We start from the raw sequence: 22,952 nt of genomic DNA, 5'->3' as shown, positions 1-22,952 counted from the left end.
AGCTATTATAAATACAGTGACTGGGAGACTGCAGGGGGAGGTGGGGAAGGAAAAGGAAAAGAAAAAAAATTAAGGAAACAGTTCTAATCCTAGGAGAGGAAAAAAAAATCTCCAGGGACACCCCAATTTTGTCTTTGTAGTCAACAGATAATTTACAAATACATCAAAATTAATACTTTTGAAATTCCCCTGGGATAGCCCTAAATACTGAGACATTTCAATACACAGGCATTAAAAAATGAGAAGAAAGATAAAATGCTGTTAGAATTGACTTACATTAATGGAAAAACCTGACTGCGTATCAAAGTCACTGCTCTGACGCGTAAGTGACCGGTACTGCTGGTATACATCATCACCCATGTCTTGCAGGAGCTGGCCAACCTCTTGGGTCATACCCCCAGGTTTAGGATCAGATTTATCTGCTAGAAAAACAGTAACAACCATCAAAAACAAAATAAACCTCTTCTACAATTGGACAATGTTAATACCTATCTAGTAGTCTTGGTCAATTTCACATCAAGTGCCTATGACTGTTTACATGGTGATATTATAGATAATGTTAGAGTGCCTCACTCTAATATTACAAAAACTAGTCTTGTGATCACAGGCAATTAACTTAGTCTCACTTTCCTAAGCTGTAACTACAAACCTTAAGTGAACACAGCTGGCAGTATTGCTCATGCAGTGGTAGGTCAATAAATGGTTGCCACAGCTATATAGCTAAACTATTTCGGGGAGGAGGTGATAAGATAGGGTAAAGATTCTGGGGTGGTAGGAGAACCAAGGAATTCTATATGGATCAGGGTGCTGTACAGATGAAAAGCACCAAAGTCAAGACTCAGATTTCTTTTACTTATTAAAGGCAGTATTCATCAATTTTTGGCAGTTGTTACCTATCAAATAAGTATGTCCTGAATAAAATCTAGAAGGACCTTACTATAATGAAATCCTATGTTCCAAGCAATTCAATCATGACTTTCCTAGTGCTTGTAAGATGCACCTTAACTAGGAATAAAGGTGGATGGGTGTGGTGGTCTCAACAGTTAGGAAGCCCAGACACACCTCCTAATATTGTCTCCAGCTCAATAAACAATAAAACAACAATAAAAAGGTTTTGCTTGAGTATGAAAACATTAGAGACTTCCTGGTGTCTTATTTTCAACCTCTCACAGAACGCTATATGTCCTTTTAAACCTTTGTTCACTCTTCCCCCTGTATGGTGTGTATTCTCATATAACAGAACTCTGGCAATCTCCTCATCCATTAAAGGTTCATTTTAGAAATCACGTACACAAACAAATTTTCTTACCTATGCACCCTCACTAGGTAAGGTGCCTCACCCTAAGGATTTACCATCACCCTGGTATGTCATACTATATGACTATTAGCTTCTTCAAAGACATGCAATGGGTATCTTATTCATCTGAGCCCCAGAGTATGGGCACATAGTGAGTGCTCACTAAGCCATGAGTTGGCTGAAATGACCCAGGCAAAGTAACATATCCTCTAGTGCCCAGTCTCCTGAGGTAGGCTAGCCACATACCTTCCTCTGGAGCATGGTATGCAGCCAGAGCATTCAGCATATCATAGATCACTTCCTTGATAGTATCAGGGATGACAGGCAGAGGTGAGGGCTTCAAAGGGGTGGTCTTCACCAGCTGTACAGCATTAGGGCCTTTAATTCTAAGATTCTCAAATTCATCATCTGAAGCTAAGCCAAAATGAGAGAGAAAAACCAGTCAATCATGAACCAGTACCTAAACTAGGTTATTAATAAAGACTCAGAAGGGGGCATGTGTAATATACAAGCTTGAGATAGGAGACCATTTTCAATTAATGTTCAAGTACTCTACTATAAAACCTGGTTTCTACTTTCCTTAAATTCCACAGGATTTAATACAGCACTACCAAATAGTAAAGGCTTGTGTTAGAGAAAACTGGTTTTGAAATCCAGTTGTTACTTCAACAAACCTCAATTTTCTCACTCTTCAAATTTATTTTGAGGATTAAATGAGGATATAATTGAGAAATGCCCAGCACAGGGGCAGGCACATAGCTAGAACTTCCAAAATAATTTCATCCCCTTCCCAACTTTTTATTAAAAAACAAAACAAACCCAACAAACCTACAGAAAAGTTCAAATAGTGTAATATGATAAACATCTATATACTTTTCATCCAGAATTACCAAGTGACTACTCCTGAATACATCTACATGTAGCTCCTAAGATCAAGGACATATATTTCTTTTTTATTACCAAAAAAGTCAGCAGAGAGGAGATCAAGGGTATTTTTCTACAAAACTGCAATACCATTATAATACTCCCCAAATTTAACAGATACAATTATATTACCTAATACATAGCACTCAGTTTTCTCCAAATCTCCTTTATCTGCATCCACAGCCCAACCAAGGCTGGTGGCGATTATCTCTCTAGACTACTTTTCTCTAGAAGAAATGATCCTGTATTTTTTTCTTTCATAACATTAATATTTTTGAAGAGTCTAGGACAGTTGTCTTATATAGAACATCCCACAATTTGTATTTTTCTAATTGTTTCCTCATAATTAAATACAGGTCAAACATTTCTTGACAGGAATACACAGATGATGTCTATTTCCCACTGTGTTACATGAGATGTACATCCATTTAATCCTCAATTATCACTTGATTTGTAAACCATTAACTATATGTAAAGCCTACTGCCCCACTAAAATGAGCTCTTTGAAGGGAAGGACTAGAATGAATGAGTCCTCAGTGTCTCTGGCAGGGATTACAACAGGGCAAGGCCCAGAGAAGCTACTGAAGTACCTAATGAATTGACCCAAATGATCAACTAGCTAGCAAATGTCCTAATAGTTGCCTAAGGAGGCTCTTCAAGTCACAGACCCCCTCATAGATAAATTTCTGGATTTATACCAGGCCATAAACTTAATCTCAAAGGCCAGGAGCAAGTGAAACTTACCAGTTCCTGAGCCTCGAGGGGCAGGAAGGGCGATGCGGATACAGCAGTTGGCCACTTCTGTGAATATGTCTGGATTGCGGCATGCGGCTGGCCCGAGGACACGAAGGATGTAGTTGATCTCCCGAGAGCCGAGGCTGCCAGACACAACACCAGAGGTAGTGCTACCAGCTCCACTTGTAGCTGCTGAGCGAACAACCTAGTAAAGAGAGAAAGAAACACCGCCGATTAAACACTACTTTCTAAAAATACAACTGCAGTCAAGGAAGAGTTACCAAGACTAAAAGCTTTTGATTTTTGGGAGAATGATATTTCATTTTTAAGTACTGTCCCATCTTTTCTTGATTCAAAAAACCTGGCTTATAAAAAAGTTGCAGCATGTCTCAAAACTGTCAAGTATTAGACCAGACTGCATGTAATCTTTACAGAAACTGGGAGATGTGTCAAGACTATAGATCCCACATAACTTCCACATTAAAGTGTCAGCTCCTGAGCCTCTCCAAACTGTCACAATTTTAAATCAGAATGGTTCAAAAATATGTAACACTGTAATCCACTTAGTGTACTGGAACACAATTAAATATTTTCTTTACGTCTCAAAGTCAACCATCAGTCTGAGATAATGATAGCCACTGGAGATACTGAACTATCTATATATTGTTTGCCTTGATAACATAGGGCTTACATATAGCTATGCTTTTGCTCTTCTCATAAAATTGCTTGTTAATAATGGAAAATCCATGAAAGCATGAAGAAAATAACTCAATTGTATTATTTTCCATTATCTATAATTTCGCAAACTACATGCTCACAATGAAAAACATCTTTTGGTATCTTTTTTTTTTTTTTTTTTTAACCAAATCAATCATGCCCTTTAGTGTATTATAACCTCTGTATCTTGCCTGTCTGGCTGTAATTATAAAATAATTTCCATTTAATAAACATAGAAAAGTTTAATTTCAATATAAAGGATGAGCCATAATTTATCCAATCCCCTACTGCTGGACATTAGACCTCTAGTTTCTTGATATTACAAGCAATTCCACAGTGAACACTCTTACATATGCATCTTGGCATACTTGATGTTAGTTACCAGATAAATTCTTAGCCATAGAATTTCTAGGTCAAAGGATATCTTAAACCGAGAGTATCAAATTGCCCTCTAATGTGGCTACACCAATTTCCACTCCTACCAAAAGTTAAGAGTATGCCTGGTTTTCCACACCCATACTAGTAATGAATAGTACCAAGAGTTTACATTTTGCCATCTTGATACATTAAGACTGTCACTGATGTTCCTTTGTTCCCCACACCCCAACTATAATTTACCTAAAGTTTAAAACTTTAAAAAGTTTTCCCTCATTCAATGAGGACTTACACTTTCTCCTAGCCCTTTGAACTTGTAACTTTTAAACATTTATTTATAGAAAGCATTTCAAGTTTCTAAAATCAGAATTGAGTTGTATACAGTTGTTCCTTCCCTGCTGGGTTATCTCCTGGACTGTGGATCACTGTACAAGCTACCTTCAACAGCTCTCTTTCTCTTGATTTGGCACATGTGAGGTGAAATCAAGCAGGCTGTGTAAAGAACTGTCTGAAGAATCTAAAATGTATACTCAGATATACAAAAACTGATACCACTTTTCTGGCAAGCAAGTTAAAAAAATACTTGTAATACCTTTTGATCCAATTACTAAAAATCCCTAAGTAACCATCTTAAACATGAACAAAGTTAGGCACAAAAACGCATATTGCAACACTACTTATAAATGCGGGAAACAATGTCCTAAGAGAGGAAAATGGAAGCAAAGTCTAGTAACAGTCATTATTGATGACAAAGAATCAGTAGAAGAAAGGATTTTGTAGAAGTACTGAGAAGGAAAAGCCTCACTAGTAGGACATTTGCCCCTTACCCCTCCACTGTTGTCTTTCTTTTTTTTTTGAGACAGAGTCTCACTCTGTCACCCAGGTTGGAGAGCAGTGGTGCCATCTTGACTCACTGCAACCTCCGCCTCCCAAGTAGCTGGGATTACAGGCCGTGCCACCACACCCAGCTAGTCTTGAACTTCTGACCTCAGGTGATCTACCTGCCTCGGCCTCCCAAAGTGCTGGGATTAGAGGTGTGAGCTACCACGCCCAGCCTGTTGTCTAAACTTTACAAATGTTTTTATTTTTTATAATTATGTTGCTATTTCTTCTACTGCTTTATAAGTTTCCCAAAATATAATAACCTGTTTTCTGATCTGCACAATGGGTATTTGTTAAGTGTCTATCACAGTGCTTGGCAGATTACAAACATTCAAAAAGCTTTAACTATACTTTTATATTCCAAAATACACTGTTTTGAGAATATGCTCTTGGCTGAACACCTGAGAGGTACTCCTACAAAGGAATGATTTTGAAGGTATGAACTTAGGAGAAGGTATCCCAGTTCTTTACTAACAGTTTTTGGCTTGGTTAATGAAACCTAGATTAAAAAAAAAAAAAAAAAGAAATCCAGATTGCTGGAGAGGACTTTCTAGCAATAGGATCATCCCTCCCAAGCACAGAATTGGAAAATTCTGTTGGGCGGAGTATACAGTATACATATCCAGCTATAGACATGTAAGAAGAACCAGAAGTCTATTTGTTCTCAGACCAAGGAGAACAAAGGTATGATGTAAAGCTAAACCAGAATCTGATACAAAACACACTCACCTTTTCCATGGTATGACGAAGGGTACAGGGGTCCTCAATGATGTGTCTTAAGAGAAGGGTGACCAGGGGAGTAAACCCATTGAAGCCTGAGCTCTGGGTCAAATTCAAGATCATGCGGGTACTCTTCAGTTCTGCAAACATCATGGCATATTTGTGGTCCCGGGTGAGCCTCAGGCAGAGACGAAGGGTGGCATGCAAAGTATCTGGGTCCACAGGGACTCCCAGCATGCTCACACAGGCCCGGATTAAAACAGTCACCATATCTTCTGTCAAGCCCTGGATCAGGATCTCCCCGATTTTTGTTTCCTCCAGGCTTGTCTCCTTTTCAGTGTTTGTACCCTCTAGGGCCAAAGGGGTATCTATGAAATGGGAAAATAACAGTTTAAGACAGTTTAACTTGACGTTTATTTCCTTCCATGCCTCCCTCCTAAGTAACTGGCCAAGCACTTGGGTCCTATTAAGAGAAGCATGCCAAATACCAATTTTAAGACCAGATGAAAAAGCATAAGGGAGGCCTATGTATCTTTAATCTGTTAATCAAGCTGATGAAAATAACTCGCAATGAAATTGGCCAGACCTTAAGCCACAAAGGCACATTTGCTTTAGGTAAAACACTCTTGGTACATACCGTTGCCTTTATTTTCTTTACGTTTGATATCCATTTCTTTGCTTTCTTCCAGCGTCTTCTCTAGTTCCTGTCCATTGCTGTTTTTTGAATTTTTATTCAGCCGAGGTACCCTGAGGAGAGTCAGCATCACAGGGCGTCGGTTCCCTGTTTCCTCATTAACCTAGGAATTCAAACAGACATTAAAAAAACCTCTACCAAAAAGGAATTATAAAGGTGGGGAAGGGGAGGGACATCTCCCAGATAAAATGCTACAACAGAAGGAACTCTGGCAATTTATCTCACCTTTATCATTTACAGAGAAAAAACCTGAAAGTCCCCAGAAGGCAAGTGGCATACACAAGGCCTTATAATGAACTGTAAACCTTCCAACAGAGCAAATACCATCCTTAACCACTCCCTAGCCCTTGACTAAACACTTAAAATCATTTCTAAGAGGGACAGTATCAAATTGCCACAGACTCAAGGTCTAATCAATGACCTTAGGAAGACTCAATTTTCTGAAATCTATACTTAAGTAGGTATGGTAACTCTCCTCCTCATAACACATGTTAGGAATGCTGGTTCATAAAGAAGAAAACCAAAACACCCCTCTTTTTGACAAAGTTTACAGTAGGGGTGTCCAATCTTTTAGCTTCCCTGGACCACACTGGAAAAAGAATTGTCTTGGGCCACACATAAAAACTACACTAACGATATTTGATAAGCTAAAAAGAACAACAAAAAAAACCTCAATGTGTGGTGTTGGGCTGCATTCAAAGCCATCCTGAGCCACATGTGGCCCGTGGTCCACGGGTTAGACAAGCTTGGTGAGTGAGCATGTACCTGCACCATTGTAGTGAACTGGACAGTGTATCTTCTTCGGCCTGCAGTGAATCGCACACTTGTCTCTCCAGATTTCCAGGCAGAATCAATAGTGCTATTGTTGCTTGCACTGTAACTACACCAACGCCCAGAGCGATCATCAAACCAGCGCCAGTTGTTGCTGTTGGATTGCAGGTACTGAATATAAAAGTACAAAGTTTCTTTGTATTCCTTTCAAGGTTGATTATTAGAAAAAATAGTAACTTCATCAGTGTTCACTGCTAAAACTCAACCAGGAAAAAGAAACATACTGGACAATTAATAAATTTTAAAAACCAAGAGAAAAATTTTCATATGCATTTACTCTCACATTCCTTAGTCTCTCAGCTACACGTTTAAAATCGTGTCTTCTAAAGTTCAGGTGATGAAAACTTAATCCCTAATTTAACAGTGTTGGGAGGTGGGGCCTAATAAAAGATAATTACGTCATGGGGACTCTGTCCCTCACGAATGGATTAATGTCATTATCCAGGGACTGGGTTAGTTATTGTGACTGGGTTGGTTATAAAAGCGAGTTTGGGCCAGGCGCGGTGGCTCACACCTGTAATCCCAGCACTTTGGGAGGCCGAGGCAGGTGGACCGCCTGAGGTCGGGAGTTCAAGACCAGCCTGACCAACAAGGAGAAACTTCGTCTCTACTAAAAATACAAAATTAGCTGGGGTGGTGGCGCATGCCTGTAATCCCAGCTACTCGGGAGGCTGAGGCAGGAGAATCACTTGAACCCGGGAGGCAGAGGTTGTGGTGAGCCAAGATCGCACCATTGCACTCCAGCCTGGGCAAAAAGAGTGAAACTCTGTCTCAAAAAATAAAATAAAATAAAATAAAAGAGAGTTTGGACACCTCTTCCTCTTCCACCTTCCGCAACAGAAGGATGCAGCACTAAAGTTGTCACCAGATGTGCTCCCTTAGATCAGCCTCTAGAACTATGAGCCAAATAAACTTGTACAGTTTATACTAAATATCTTTTTTTTTTGGAGACAGGGTCTGGCTCTGTCACCTAGGCTGGAGTGCAGTGAAGCAATCTCAGCTCGGTTCACTACAACCTCTGCCTCCCGGGCTCTAGGCCCACCTCAGCCTCCTAAGTAGCTGGGACCGTAGGCACACGCCAATACGCCTGGCTATTTTTTGGAGAGATGGGGTTTCACCATGTGTTGCCCAAGCTGGTCTTCAACTCCTGAACTCAAGTAATCCACCTGTCTCACCCTCCCAAAGTGCTGGGATTACAGGTGTGAGCCTACAGTGCCCAGCCTATAGTTTATAAATTAGTCCGTGGTATTGTTACAGCAACAGCAAAACGGACTAAGGTACTTTTCCTAGACAAAAAACTATCTACAGTCCCTTATCTTGCCATCTTCTACTTTCCTTTTGTTTCCACTGATTTTCCCTAAAAGGGGAATGTCCACCTGAGATGTACTGAAACAAAAATCCTGTTTCCAAGAACGTAGTGAGATGATGTGGCACAATAATCTTGATCTAAGGAGTGTTTGCTTTTTGGAAGGATTGCTGTATACTCAGTCCTTTACATAACAGAAAAGCCACTCCTCCTCTGGAGATAGCACGCTCCTTCAAAATTTACTTCCACAGTAAATTATTCAGAAGAGAAACCTAGCTATGAAAATCCCTAAAGAGATTTATACATTGGTCAGAGACTTCTACATTCTTCACTACTCTCTCATATTCTCTTCTGGTCTACTCTTGCCTCAGGAAGCTAAACCGTCCTGCAATCATACATACTACGTTACACACCTTAGTCATCTGGGCTCTCCTTTTTGAGGAGATGGCTGTCTTTTCATAGAAATCAATCAGGAGCAACACTGGTGTGATCCACCTAAAAAAAAAAAATGATCTGTTTTGGGCAAGCAAGAAACCTGCACGAATTGGGAAAATATATCTTAATTTCATTAGGTGCTTCCTTTATAATTTTAAAACTACAGAAGTACCACAAATTTGCCCCATACATGCCCCAGAAGAGTGCCTGATTCAGGCCCATGTCCCAGGGAAATAGAAATGAAACTAGGAAAGATATAGGGTCACTCACTTTGGGGTCTGGACTTCCTTCTGCTCCTTGGCTGCCTGGAGGCAGGGCTGAACCACTTCCAAGAGTTTGATTAGGACATTAAGGATGCCACTCGATTCAACCACCCAAGCACAAGGTAGCTTCAACTCCTGATAGATCAAAGGGAAAAACAAAACAACCAGATACTAATTTCTACTCAGTATCAAAGATTAGCATGGGATAGGGGAACATAAGGGTAAATAATAATAGAATTGGTTGAATTCAAATTTTACCCCTTAGCATCTACCAGTTGTGTAATCTAAGATGTGTTAAATTTTCTAGGCTTTGGTTTCCTCATGGGTCAGAGGAAATAATTTTTACCTTCAGAATAATTGTGATGATTGAGGTTTCATCTATATATTAATATAAGGTACCCAGTGCCTGGCATATTAGTATATGCTTAATATGGAAACGGTTTGTCACCTAGGTTGTGCAGTCTAACGGTGTTGAAGTTGTAAAGCTTTAGATTTACAGAGAAATTTTATAATCTTTCAAGGAAAATGCAATAATTAAACGCAGTTAGTGGTTCGTCTTACTGGGGCTACACTAAAGTGTTACTTTTAACAGGAACTTACTAGAAGTAAATGTCCAAGGATAGGTAATCATTTAAATAAATTAGAGAACATTCAAAAGATGGAGTAATGTGCATAGCAAATGGGAAAATAGTCGTAATACTTAACAAAAAGAATATAAAACTTTCTATACAGTCTTATCCCAATTGTTTAAATGAACAGGAAAAAATACTAAAAGAAAATACAAGACTGTTACTTGTGATTTGTTTTAGATGGGGGTCCATGAATGATTCTCTCTTTAGTACTCTGAAACCTTTCCCACAAGTATCTCTTTACAAAGTGCTACAGTAAGAGTTATCACTTCCATGATAAAGGAAACCCCCAAGACAGCTGTTACACAGTTTGACTCTTATATTGGACTTATCTCCTGAGTATGTAAAGGGTTCACTTCATTAAGTTCAGGTTTTAAAAATAGTGAGCCACAATTGAAGTCATTTGACCAAGGTCAGCTGCCTCCTAGTTGGTTGGATCAGGTCTTGCCCAAACCACTCTCTTGCCTCAAATAATCTGCTGACTAAATAGGCAAGGAAAAGAGAGAGGAATCTGATTCCATCTAATGCCTATTACTTCAATACTGACCACATTCAATTTGCATACCCTACTCTACTATGTGGCTGCCAGTTAAGTTTCCTCAGAGCAAAAATATTCTATGACCAAGCTCTTTTAGTAATTTAAATACTTTTCTTTTAAACTACCACCTCACAATTCCGACTCAATTCAATTAATGCTTGTTCTCAGAAGCTCTTCTCACATAAATCCAAAGTGATGCATACGACTTTCCTAAACCCAGATAAAACTGTTGACATCACTCTAACACAGAATGCTGTATTTTTATACGTAATTATGTGCATTTTAGCCTATCAGAAACGGGGCTCACGAAATGCAGGACTCATGCCTTATTCTTCTCTTTATCGTCTTCAATTCCTCATATATCGTAAGTGTTTGGTAATTCTTTCATAAATGAATTACAGGGCCCCAAAGATCTAAAACTTACCTCAAAAAGTAGCGTTAAAAGCAAGATTCTAGTAGCCAAATTGGAGGCCTGGGGCAGTGTGGCCATCTGACTTATCCACTCTGACACGGTTTTTGTGTCACTTGTTGTCAGGGGAAGAGCAGCTTTGATCAATACATCAGCAGCTTCCCACACCTAGAAGAACAAAGAAAGGTTTAAGTCATGGAACCTCAGAGCAAGATGAGGTTTCTGAAAATAGTCTCAATCTTTTAAAATACTCCCTCTGCCTCCAACACATCCACTGAAGAAAGGTAGGTAAATCTAACATATTTACCATAGGGATTTAGAATCTATACCAAAAGATGTATGTTACTAAAGGATCACCACTAAACAATTACTTTATTAGGCTAGACTATAAGAAGCCTAAAATCTAAGTTAAAGGAAATGATATTTTAAAACTTCCTGGTGCATACAGTCAACCCCAAAAAGGTTCTATCAACTTATACTTCCATCAGTAATCTTTCATTATCTCTCAGAATTATTGTTAAAAAATAGACACTAAAACTTTCTGTGAAAAAAAGTTTTATCCAGTTTTCCTTTACTTGTGTTCTCGTGCATTAAAGTTCTATTTTACAAAGCTCAGAAAAAAGTTTTCCTTTTTTTTATTTCTTTCCCTGCTTGTAGAATGAACCATTATATAAAACAAGATTCCAATAACTTAAATACATAGAAATGTTAACTGGCTATCTGGGTGTGGGGATTTAAGGTAATTTCTTTCTTATCCCACTTCTGTAATTAGCATACAGTAATTTCATAATGAGAGAAAAGAAAAAGAGGACAAATATCAGGTCACAAGTATTCATCAGGATGGGGACTCAGCTGTTCAAGTCGCTGTTACATAGGAAAAAACATTTATTCAGTATTAGTCCAGGGGACGAACTTGACTCAAGGGTGAGGCACATTTTGGACATTTTAAGAGAAAAGTAGAAAAGGAGAGCTTTGTTTTTCCCTTCTAAAGACATTTTTGTGTGTGTGATGTAGTTAATACACTGTTTCAGGATTACCAGATTGAAATAATCCAAAGAGAGAATATACCCCTATCAGGTAGAATGAAAATATGCTGATTTTTCAGAAATTAGGTTTTGACACAGGCAGGCAAACCACTTCACATACTCCCCTCTTCTGACCACTTGAGAGCTCACCTGATTGACTACTTGCTTCAGAATCATGTCACGATAATCTGCTCCATTACGTTTGATTGCTGTCATGATCAGGTCACACACACGGTATACCGTGTCTGGCAGCTCATCAAGAAGGTGGAAGCAGCCTGGCAACATAGTATCTGTGAAAGTGTGGAGCTCATCTTGTTCCAACGGGTCAGCATCCTGGAACTTCTCTAGACATTTAGCCTCTTCCTCTTCCTGCTTTTCCCGAGCTTTCCGTTCCTCTTCCTCCTTCCGGCAAGCAACTTCCTGGAAGCAGGGAAGGAAGTGTGAATAGTACACAGGAGAGGTGAAGGAGGAAAGATAAGAGAGACTCTGAGAATGTATTTGCTCTACCATATAAATACCCTCAACCTTCTCCTCAAGCAGCTGATACTTTCATCCAGGGTGTGGCAGCCACAAAGTTTAAGGCAAGACAGGGAAGGTAGAAGGGAAGGACGCTTCAAACAACTTCTACTGTCAAGTCATTTCTAGCATTCTATACTACCTCCTGCAAAATCATTTCTAGACACTGTTCTATATTCTCTGCCAGCAGGGAAAATTAAAGTAACTGTCACCTAGGAATATACAGCCAAGTTCAGCCTAATGGCATTACTGAGTACACTTTGGGTCTCTTATTTGACAATAAAGATTAATGCTTCATCTGTCTCCCTTAAAGCTTCAGGTCAATACAAGGTAGCTCAATGACAGATGGCAAAGCTGGGATTAGCACTCTTCTCAGGTATTCCCTTAGATTTGAATTCTATCATTACTTTGCAATTACAGCACAATGTTCACAGAATACTAAGATTCATATGCCATGCCCTTTAGGATGCAGTGTCCTATAGTTACCTCAGGTGACTCTGCCCTTTGATCCATTGGAATATCCTGTCCCAGAGACATAGCAATTGCTCTCATCATCTGGTCCTCTTCAGACATGCTGAGATCCTACAGAGTATTAAGAGAATAGCCAGAGAGGAGACACATTCAAAACAAAGAAACCCAACGAGACCACCGCAACTCACAGGGAATCAATCAGACATCTTGTGCTCAAGCTAAAGAGAGAGGAAGGGGCTCAAAATGCTGCTCTTGTATAAGTCAAAACCAATCAGGCTTATGTGGTTGCTACAAACAAGAACAGATGAGGAAAATCACATGTAAAATTAAGTACAGAAAGGGGGCTTCAATGTGACCATCTATTCTTTTTTTTTTTTTTTTTTTTTGAGACGGAGTCTCGCTCTGTCGCCCAGGCTGGAGTGCAGTGGCCGGATCTCAGCTCACTGCAAGCTCCGCCTCCCGGGTTCACGCCATTCTCCTGCCTCAGCTTCCTGAGTAGCTGGGACTACAGGCGCCCGCCACCTCGCCCGGCTAGTTTTTTGTATTTTTTTAGTGGAGACGGGGTTTCACCGTGTTAGCCAGGATGGTCTCGATCTCCCGACCTCGTGATCCGCCCGTCTCGGCCTCCCAAAGTGCTGGGATTATAGGCTTGAGCCACCGCGCCTGGCCGACCATCTATTCTACATCTTAGAAAAGTGTGCCTCTTCTATTGTTTTGTGACTGAGGGTTCTTCTGAAAACAAAGTATAGTAATTTGTACTGCTAGGGGATAGAAAACTTCTGTTATTATGAAAATACTGGCATGCACATGTCTGAAAATGAGAAGCAGTTTATAGAAAGGAAGACCAATGACAGAATAATAAGGGGAAAAAGGACCTCAGCAGTCAAACCAATATCCTGGAAAATCACTGCTCCTGAGCCAACTTACCCGAACAACTCCTCCCATGATTGGAGGGGGGTGGGTTAGAAGGTACTCTGTGGCCTGCTCCATGGTGCTGGTGTTCAACAGTGCCTCCATGGCATGTTCCCTTGTGAAGCCCATGTCCATGAGCTACATAAAGAATGCAAGGGCTCAGAATCACATAATAAGAGAAATCCAAATACATTTTTAAAAGGAAGGAACCTTTCCAAGATGGAAATAACTTTTTCTAACTTCACCTGAGCTGAGAGCATTTATGAGCTAGGGCAATTAGGTAAAATGAACAATCCTTTCTGTTTGGTGCTTCTGTAACATTCTAAGCTACACATTGGGTAAGGAGCCAAGAAGATTCTCAATTTCATCCTCTAAAAAAATTGGGGGGGGGGGGATGCATGGTTATTATGATTAACAGAATTATTATAATTAAAAGATTGAGACTCATACAAAGAAGTATAAATTGGTCCCAATTTTCTGGAAAACAAACTGGTAACAGACCAAGTGCCTGAAAAACTGACCTAGTTATTCTACTACCAGGCAATAATCAGGAGATGTATGTAAGGATTGGTACATAAGGAAACTATACAACACAGTGTTAAAACATCAAACTGTAAGAAAATTAGCATCCAACAATAAAATAATGACCAATTAGTAAAAAAAAGTTCTTGATAACAGCAATACAAGTATACATATTGCTTGATGTTAATGATGTAAAAATTAGGCACAAAACTGAAAAAGGAGACAATGACTATCTTGCGTGATAAAATTATGAATGCCTTTTAAAAGTCTTGTATTTTCCAAATTTGGTAACGGGACAAGTGTATATAGTAGACAGATTTGAACAGGACTCTAGACACAAAGCTAACACACATACATACAAACTCCAGGAAGAAAACGTTAAAATGCTCTTTGAGATGGAAGTGGCAGGACTTTACGTGCCTTTCCCCTCCCTTCTTTCTAGCCTCCCAAGTTTTAAAATGCCCCTTATACATTTTATTTGCAAGTGAAAACAAAAGTTTTGTAGGTGACCAAGGTTTCTTTTTTTATTTTATGTATGTATTTATTTATTTATTTATTTTGTTGAGACGGAGTCTTGCTCTGTCGCCCAGGCTGGAGTGCTATGGCTGGATCTCAGCTCACTGCAAGCTCCGCCTCCCGGGTTTACGCCATTCTCCTGCCTCAGCCTCCCAAGTAGCTGGGACTACAGGCGCCCGCCACCTCGCCCAGCTAGTTTTTTGTATTTTTTTAGTAGAGACAGGGTTTCACTGTGTTCGCCAGGATGGTCTCGATCTCCTGACCTTGTGATCCGCCCGTCTCGGCCTCCCAAAGTGCTGGGATTACGGGCTTGAGCCACCGCGCCCGGCCGTGACCAAAGTTTCAGAAAGCTCTTGTTGGAGAATAAACCTGGTTCACAATATCCATTCTCTTTACAGGTTAACCAGAAAGTTAACTGAGGACAGTTTGCCTCCACCGAGGCAGCAGGAGGCTACTGAGAATACTCATCAACATGCTTGAGAGGAGTATTACCTGTGCAGAGCATCAGGACTATATTCCAAGTTTTCCTCAGGAGAAAAAAAATAAATACTAAGGGAAGGAGCAAATTTAAACTGTCTCCTGGTTAATGTGATCAGGGACTTAGTGGTGTGTGAGCTTAGAAGATCCATAAGCATCACACTCCACTGGGTGCAAAGTCTGGACCCTGGAGTGTGAGACCAGCACCCTACCTGTTGCAGTTGTTGCTGGTTGACTTGAGGTTCCCGGCGGGAGCCACCTTCCTCTTGCCCTGTATCCTCTTCTCCTCGAGACCCCTCTTTCTCCTTGCTTAGTCTCTCTCGAATCACAGGTTCTCCTCGGAGGATGTGGCACAGAATGGCCAGCATGGATTCAGCCATTCGTCCACCATATACCTTCAGAGGTTTCCGGTTCCATAGGTTTTTGATGCAAGTAAAGGCTGCCTATAAGTAATTTGAAAAGTGTGTGATAATCATTTTGCCTCAATTCAAAGCTCAGAAAGATTAAGTTAAAGACCTATGGAACAGTCCTTCCACAACTAGTACCAACAACAAAATCCTTGGCCAACATAAGAGGGTCTAAGGAGGCACAGAGAAGAGGCATTTTACTCAACCTGAAGTAGTGATATAGTTTGCAATATTTGCTCTGCCTAAATCCCATGTTGAATTGTAATCCCCAATGCTGGAGGTGTTTGGGTCATGGGGTGGATCCCTCATTGTTTACTGTTGTCTTCATGATAATGAGTTAAAGCGTGTAGCACCCTCTCCACCTCCTGGCTCCTGCCACGTGACACGCAAGCTCCCACTGAACTTTCCGTCATGACTGTGAACTTCTTGAGAACTCCCTAGAAGCCCAGCAGATGCTAGCACCATGCTTCTAAAGCTTGCAGAAACTGTAGGCCACTTAAATATCTTTTCTGTATAAATTACCCAGTCTCAGGTATTTCTTTATAGCAATGCAAGAACGGCCTAATGCAAGTACCAATCTGAAATTTACAGTTCAAATGTTTATCACGGAGAATTCTCAAATGGTCTATATTCCGTTACGTAAGGCAGCCCTATCTGGGAGCTGGATCCAATGGTTCTTAAATAAGCATGTTATTTCATTAAGCAGGACAAAACAGAATGGGAACTACTTAGCATGAGAAATTTCTTTTGATTTTAGAATACCGAATACTCACTTTCTGAGTTACCACAAGGAAGCGGAGTGCACTGAATTGGGGAAAGTTCTGGACACCTCCAGGCAATTTGGCAGGCAGTGAATGTGGAGACTCAAGCACCGTGGTGGGATTCACCATCTTCTCCACCAGCATAAGCCAGGCATCTAGGAATTCTCCTGTGCCATCAGGCAAGTCCGAGTGTTCCAATCCCTCAGAAACAGGAACTTTACCTCCCATGGACAGAGCCCAGTTGAAAGTTCTAAATTCAAATAAGGAAAAGTAGACAGATAGAATATTAGTATTTTACCCTGGCAAGGGGGGTTTACATCTAAAAGGCCCCCAATCTCTATATTGGCACTACATGTCCCATCTTCTTAGAGCTATTATGTCTAATCTGTCCGACAGTCTTCAGCTACACTATTTTTTTTTTCTTTTGTTCCACCTCCCCTCCTTTACTTTTCAGTGTCTTAAAAACCTAAACTAGCTGGGCGCGGTGGCTCATGCCTATAATCCCAGCACTTTGGGATGCTGAGGCGGGTGGATCATGAGGTCAGGAGATCAAGACCATCCTGGCTAACACGGTGAAACCCCATCTCTACTAAATACAGAAAAAATAGCTGAGTGTGGTGGAGGGCACCTGTAGTCCCAGCTACTCAGGAGGCTGAGAAAGGAGAACAGCATGAATCCGGGAGGCGGAGCTTGCAGTGAACTGAGTTCGTGCCACTGCACTCCAGCCTGGGCGACAAAGAAGACTCCGTAACCCCCAAAAAAAAACCTAAACCTATGATCCGACCAAGAAATCATCCGAAATCATCCGACCAAGAAAACCAGAAAAATTATATTCATAGAAACAACAGAAAAAGACAAACCTATTTTAAAAACCCATACTGGGAACCGGAAGCCACACAAGAAAAAGCAGAGACCCTTATAAACACAACTCCAGGGCAGGCTAAATTCTACCCTCCAAGGTAAATGGAGACAAACATGGCTACTTCCCAGAACACTGAAGGATACAACCAATGGCTATTTCTATATATCCCACTGTTACAAGATAGGGTACTTAAAAACAGTGGGCTGGGAAGGCACACAGCAAAGACCAAACTCCAAGAAATGCTCCTCTGTGAAGCAACTTGATCCTTACTCAAAAAGAGCATTGTGGCCTCCAGAGCAGAGAAATTTTTGCAGCATGAGGTGGTAGGGATACTTCCTCTCATCAAACAGCATTGGGGATGTGAAACCAACTGAACAGATGAAGAATGTCAGCCTGAAGGTGGAAAACAAAAAGGCAAAAATTTAACCTTCTGTAAAGCAGACACAGAAGCAATAGGAAATTCATGTAAAAGGCAAGAGTAAAATTTACACACTGAAGTGACACCTCCCACCTACTAAAGAATACAGGATGAGTATCCCTATCAGAAAATTCAAAATGTTCCAAAATCTGAAACTTCTTGATTGCTGACGTGACACTCAATGGACATGTTCACGGGAGCATTTCAGATTAGGGATGCTCAACTGATAAGTATTCCGCAAATATTCCAAAACCCAAACAATTCCAAAATCCAAAACACTTTCTGGCCCCAAGCATTTTGGATAAGGGATACTACCTATGTAAGACTACTGAAATACAGTTTGATGGTAAATACCTAAAATATTACCCATGTTCTATACTGGTACAACCAAGACAAGTAACTTACACTGCATTTTCTACGGTAAACAAAGGACCTCCAAGTTCTCAAATTCAGTGGCTCACTTTCCATTTTAAGTAGTATAGGAACAAATTACATGTTTTAACTTGTAACTTTCTAGTCCCTCAATCTCAAGCTGAACTTCACCTGAATCGGGGAGTAGGTGTATATGGCGGGGGCTGCCAAGATAACCCCTTAGTCAAGAGCTTAGTGAGAGCTGAGGCTGTTGATCGAGCGGCAGGTGTCGGTGCTGTAGTGGTGCTGGCAGCATGATGGCTCCTTCTCTGACGGACAGGAGATCCCACACAAAGTTTAACAAGAAGTCCGAATAGCTCAGCAAGTGCTCGGCCTAATCTGGAGGAAGCTGGAACCAGAAGTCAGAATAAGACTGTACAGTATTCTCAGAATAGTTTAATTACAACGGACACATTACCATTAACATATTTTTATGACTCACCACTTCCTCCTACAACCCCTAGTTAATGCTTGGATTTGTTCTACATTCAATGATCCAAAAAGGAAGTCCCACAAGGAACAAATGCCACTTTTGACGGTAGGAGACAGATATGTGCCACTCAATAGATATCAAATGTAAAAGACAAATAAGCACTCATACTGTTAGAGGAACATAAATTGAAACCACATTTGTAGAAGCAACACAGCAACATGCACTATTTAAGTTAAATGATATCTAGTGGATGATGAAGTCACTGAAAATGCCTACAAAGAACTTTAAAAATGCCAAACCCGATTAACCACTTAGATAAGAAAAGATCACTGACAATATACACAGTCTGATCACAACAAAAAATATGTAGTCCCAGAGGAAAAAAAAAAACTAGGAAAAACATGAAAATTGTTACAAGTAGCTTCTTAAGGTATTAGGCAGAATATGGACATCTCAATTTTTCAATTTCATAGGATGCTTTTCAATATATAACTGAACAAAGAAAAGGCAGCACACAAATACAAGCATATGTAAAAGAAAACACATAAAAAACTGAATGCTTTCCAGCTTCTCTTTAAATATTTTATGTTTTTATATTTCTACAATGAAATATACTTTTAAAATCATAAATGAAAATGTTGCCATAGCATTTTAAAAATAAACGTTATTTCACCATGATCCAGAGACAAGAAGGGCTAGGTCTGAATCAAAGTACAGCTGACACTTGATCAACACAGGTTTTGAACTGTAGATGTCTACTTATGTGTGAATTTTTTTCAACAAATATATTGAAAATTTTGGAGATTTGTGACAATTTGAAAAAACTCCCAGATGAAACATGTAGCCTCAAAACATTGAAAAATTAACAAAAAGTTATGTCACAAATGTATAAAATATATGTAGATACTAGTTTATTTTATCATTTACTACCATAAAATATACACAAATTATAAAAACTTAATATTTATCACACACACACACACACTTATATACGGTGCCATTTGCAGTAAACAAGCAGAATTGAATAACTGGATAAAATTTAGTACATATTATACTCTGTAGTAATTTTGTAGCCACGACACTGTAACCATGATACTGTGGTGAGCTCAAGTGTTACCACAATATGCTTAAAACACTGTGTGAGGCTAAGCACTTCTACATGAACAGTTCATCTCTCCAATAAATTGTGTAGTGATCTCTCATGGTTCTCACATTGTTTTTCATGTTTACCGCAATACCGTAAACCTGGAATAAACCTGGGTCACTCTATGACCCCATATGAAGTGTCACTAGTGATGGTGGAAGTGCTCCCAAGAAGCAGGGAAAAATCATGACACTTCAAGAAAAAGTTGAATTGCTTGATGTGGATTACAGACTGCCCACCACTTCAGGAAAAATGAATTTAGTGTAAAGACCATTGTTAAACAAAGAACAGGAAATTAGTGAAGCTGCTGCTGCAGCTACACCAGCAGGCTTGAAAAGCTTGCACTTTTGTGAAATCTTATTTCATATTGAAAATGCACGTTTATGTGGGTACAGGATTGCCATAATAAAGACAAACCTATAGATTCTACTGCAATTCAAGAAAATAATGAACTCACTATATGAAAACTTAAAGCAAAAGGAAAGTGAAGGATCTAAAGCTGGAGAAGCCAGCAAAGGATAATTTGATAATTTTTAGAAAGAGGTTTGGCTTAAAGAATGTCAAGATAACAGAAGAAGCGGCTTCTGACAACCAACAGGCAACAGATTAGTTCCCAGACACCACTAAGAACATCACTGAGAAAGGGTATCCGCCTGAAAGGGTTTTTCATACAGACAAAGGGCCCTATTTTGAAGAAAAAGAAAAGGCCACAAAGGACATTTATTAGTAAGAAATAGAAGTGAGCAGAGGGAGTTAAGGCAGGAAGGGACAGACTCACTCCTCTATTTTGTGCAAATGCTACTGGGTTTATAATCAGGACTGCCCTTACCTATATAGCTCCTAACTTCTGAGCCTTGAAGGAGAAAGATGAACTACCAGCTGCTGGTCTTTTGGTTGTACAAGAAGGCCTGGGCAACAAGATCCCTTTTCTGGATTGGTTCCATTGATGTTTTGTCTCTGAAGTCAGAAGTATCTTACTAGTAAAGGGGTGCCTTTTAAAGTTCTTTTGACATTAGACAATGCCTCTGGTGACCCAGAGCCCCATGAATTCAACACAAAAGGCACTGAAGTGGTCTACTTGCCCCCTAAAACCACATCTCTAATTCAGCCTCTAGATCAGAGAGTCATAAGGGGCTTTAAGGCTATTACACACAGTACTCTAAGGAAAGGATTATTAATGCTGTGGAAGAGAAGCCTGACAGAGGGAACATCACGAAAGTCTGGAAGGATTACACCACTGAAGATGCCACCATTGTTAGAGAAAAAGCCATCAAGCCTGAAATAAATTCCTGTTGGAGAAAACTGTCCTGATGTTGTGCAGAACTTAACAGGATTTATGACAGCGCCAATCAAGGAAATCACGAGTTTGTGGATATGGCATAAAAGGTGACGGGTGAAGAATTTCAGGATATGGATGTTAGTGAAATTCAAGAGCTAACAGACACCACGCCAGAGCAAGTAACAGAAGACGTCTTGATAGAGATGAGTGCTTCTGAACGGATACCAAATGATGAGGAAGAAGACATAGAAGCAGTGCCAGGAATCAAAGTGACATAAGACAATCTGGCAGAGGGTTCTGATTACTAAAGAATACTTTTGACTTCTTTTATGATGTGGACCTTACTATGATATGGGCACTGAAACTAAAGCAAATGGTGGAAGAAAGATTGGTACCATATAGAAACATTTTTAGAGGCATGAAAAAGCAACCAAGTCAGAAAGAAAGTACCGTGTATTTCCAGTTACACCAAGCATGCCTGCCTTTCCTTCTACCTCCTTTACCTGTTCTGCCTCTACTGCCTCAGAGACAGCAAGACCAACATCCCCCACACTTCCTTCTTCCTCCTCAGCCTACTCAATGTGAAGACCACCCAGATGAAGACCTTTATGATGATCCACTTAATGAACAGTAAATATACTTTTCTCTTAAGATTTTCTTAACATTTTCTTTTATCTAGCTTACTTTAAGAATACAGGATATAATACATATAACATACAAAATGTGTCCATTGGCTGTTTGTTATTGGTAAGGCTTCTGGTCAACAGATAGCTATTAGTAGTTAAGTTTTTTGGGGAGTCAAATGTTATACATGGATTTCTGACTGCGTGGAGGAGTTTCCTCAACCCCATGTTGTTCAAGGGTTAAATCTCTCTCTTCTCAGGATGTACATGCACATACAAACTCATTGTGTAAAAACAGGCTCTACTTGAGCCTAGGTTACATATACTGCTCAAATTTAGTAATAAGCTCAAATGTACGCAGTATAGGAACAAGGAAACACTCCTTTCTTCTTCCTATTACATCCAAATTAAGCTTTCTTTATCCTAATTAGGGAATAGGCTACGGATATGGGTATACCCAGACTTGAAAACCTAATGAATCCAATCATTGGGTTTACACTTTCTCACCACTGCTTTCAGGTGAACAGATAGCAAAGTGGCGGTAGTCCAAAGACAAGAGGATGGCAAAAGGCCAGTAACCAGAGAGAAACAGTACATGGACTGGGTTCACACAGAAACCCCTGAATGCTCCAAGGTCAAAGAAGTATGACAAAGCAAGGAGAGAGAAATATGTACATGTTCTTGCATGGTCAATTTTCCTTTGAAGATAACGTTGGTAGATTTTCAAATCAAAATAAATGGAGAATTAAACTAATTAAGAGTAAAATGTAAAACGCAATGGGAATTTGAGATAACAAACGGAAACACCAAAGGCCATTTTCTGTTTGCTTTTACGAAGGGCCCCAGATTCCTGTAAGTTAGGTCTCCATTTTCCACTAAATTAAGGTGCCAGAAAGTGACGACAATTTAAGAACACACAAATAGGTTCCCAAACATTGGTATTACATTAAAGGGGGAAAAAATGGGCAAAGACAGACCAGTGCAAATCATTAATGCAGTTTTATATGCTGCTAATATAGTCTCAATAAAGCTGCCAAAGTGACTTTAATATAAAACACCTATCAGACTATGTCTCTTGCCAGGTATGTTCAAGGAACACAAAAAGAGAAGACTAGGTGGAATAGCCAGATAGTTAACAGGGAATCAAGATAGCTTAATAACACAAACACCAAAGGAAGAGTATTTCTAGATGGAGATGGTGGGTCAACTACCATGCGGCAGACAAGTGAGAAGGGACTTAGGACAAGGATGTTATAGATGCCTTGCTGAGACATTTCAGTGAAATGGTAGGAGCAGAAGCAATATGCAATAGTCGAAAAGTAGGAGGAAGAAATTAAACAAGGGAGGGTAGCAGATACGGCTCTCAAGAAGGGATTCGGTCATCTCTGTATCTGTAGCAGCTACTACAAAGCCTGTCACA

The 22,952-nt window shown here is 39.9% G+C and overlaps 1 protein-coding gene across 1 annotated transcript in view; it reads right to left on the bottom strand.

Moving 5' to 3' along the window:
- The window catches only part of HUWE1 (HECT, UBA and WWE domain containing 1, E3 ubiquitin protein ligase), a 151,394-nt gene that overhangs the window by 43,173 nt on the left and 85,269 nt on the right, over positions 1 to 22,952 (bottom strand). The window contains 16 exon segments of the mRNA XM_025371610.1: positions 277 to 422; positions 1,544 to 1,711; positions 2,966 to 3,161; positions 5,660 to 6,018; positions 6,288 to 6,447; positions 7,110 to 7,286; positions 8,895 to 8,976; positions 9,187 to 9,314; positions 10,771 to 10,923; positions 11,931 to 12,200; positions 12,783 to 12,878; positions 13,695 to 13,817; positions 15,407 to 15,637; positions 16,375 to 16,612; positions 17,495 to 17,617; positions 18,186 to 18,402. Coding sequence (XP_025227395.1) covers positions 277 to 422; positions 1,544 to 1,711; positions 2,966 to 3,161; positions 5,660 to 6,018; positions 6,288 to 6,447; positions 7,110 to 7,286; positions 8,895 to 8,976; positions 9,187 to 9,314; positions 10,771 to 10,923; positions 11,931 to 12,200; positions 12,783 to 12,878; positions 13,695 to 13,817; positions 15,407 to 15,637; positions 16,375 to 16,612; positions 17,495 to 17,617; positions 18,186 to 18,402 — 2,867 coding nt within the window.

This window comes from Theropithecus gelada, chromosome X (genome assembly GCF_003255815.1).
Source record: "Theropithecus gelada isolate Dixy chromosome X, Tgel_1.0, whole genome shotgun sequence".
In the NCBI taxonomy this organism is placed as follows: Eukaryota; Metazoa; Chordata; class Mammalia; order Primates; family Cercopithecidae; genus Theropithecus; species Theropithecus gelada.
Note: the sequence above shows the minus strand (reverse complement) of the source record. Positions and strands in the feature narration are given on the sequence as shown.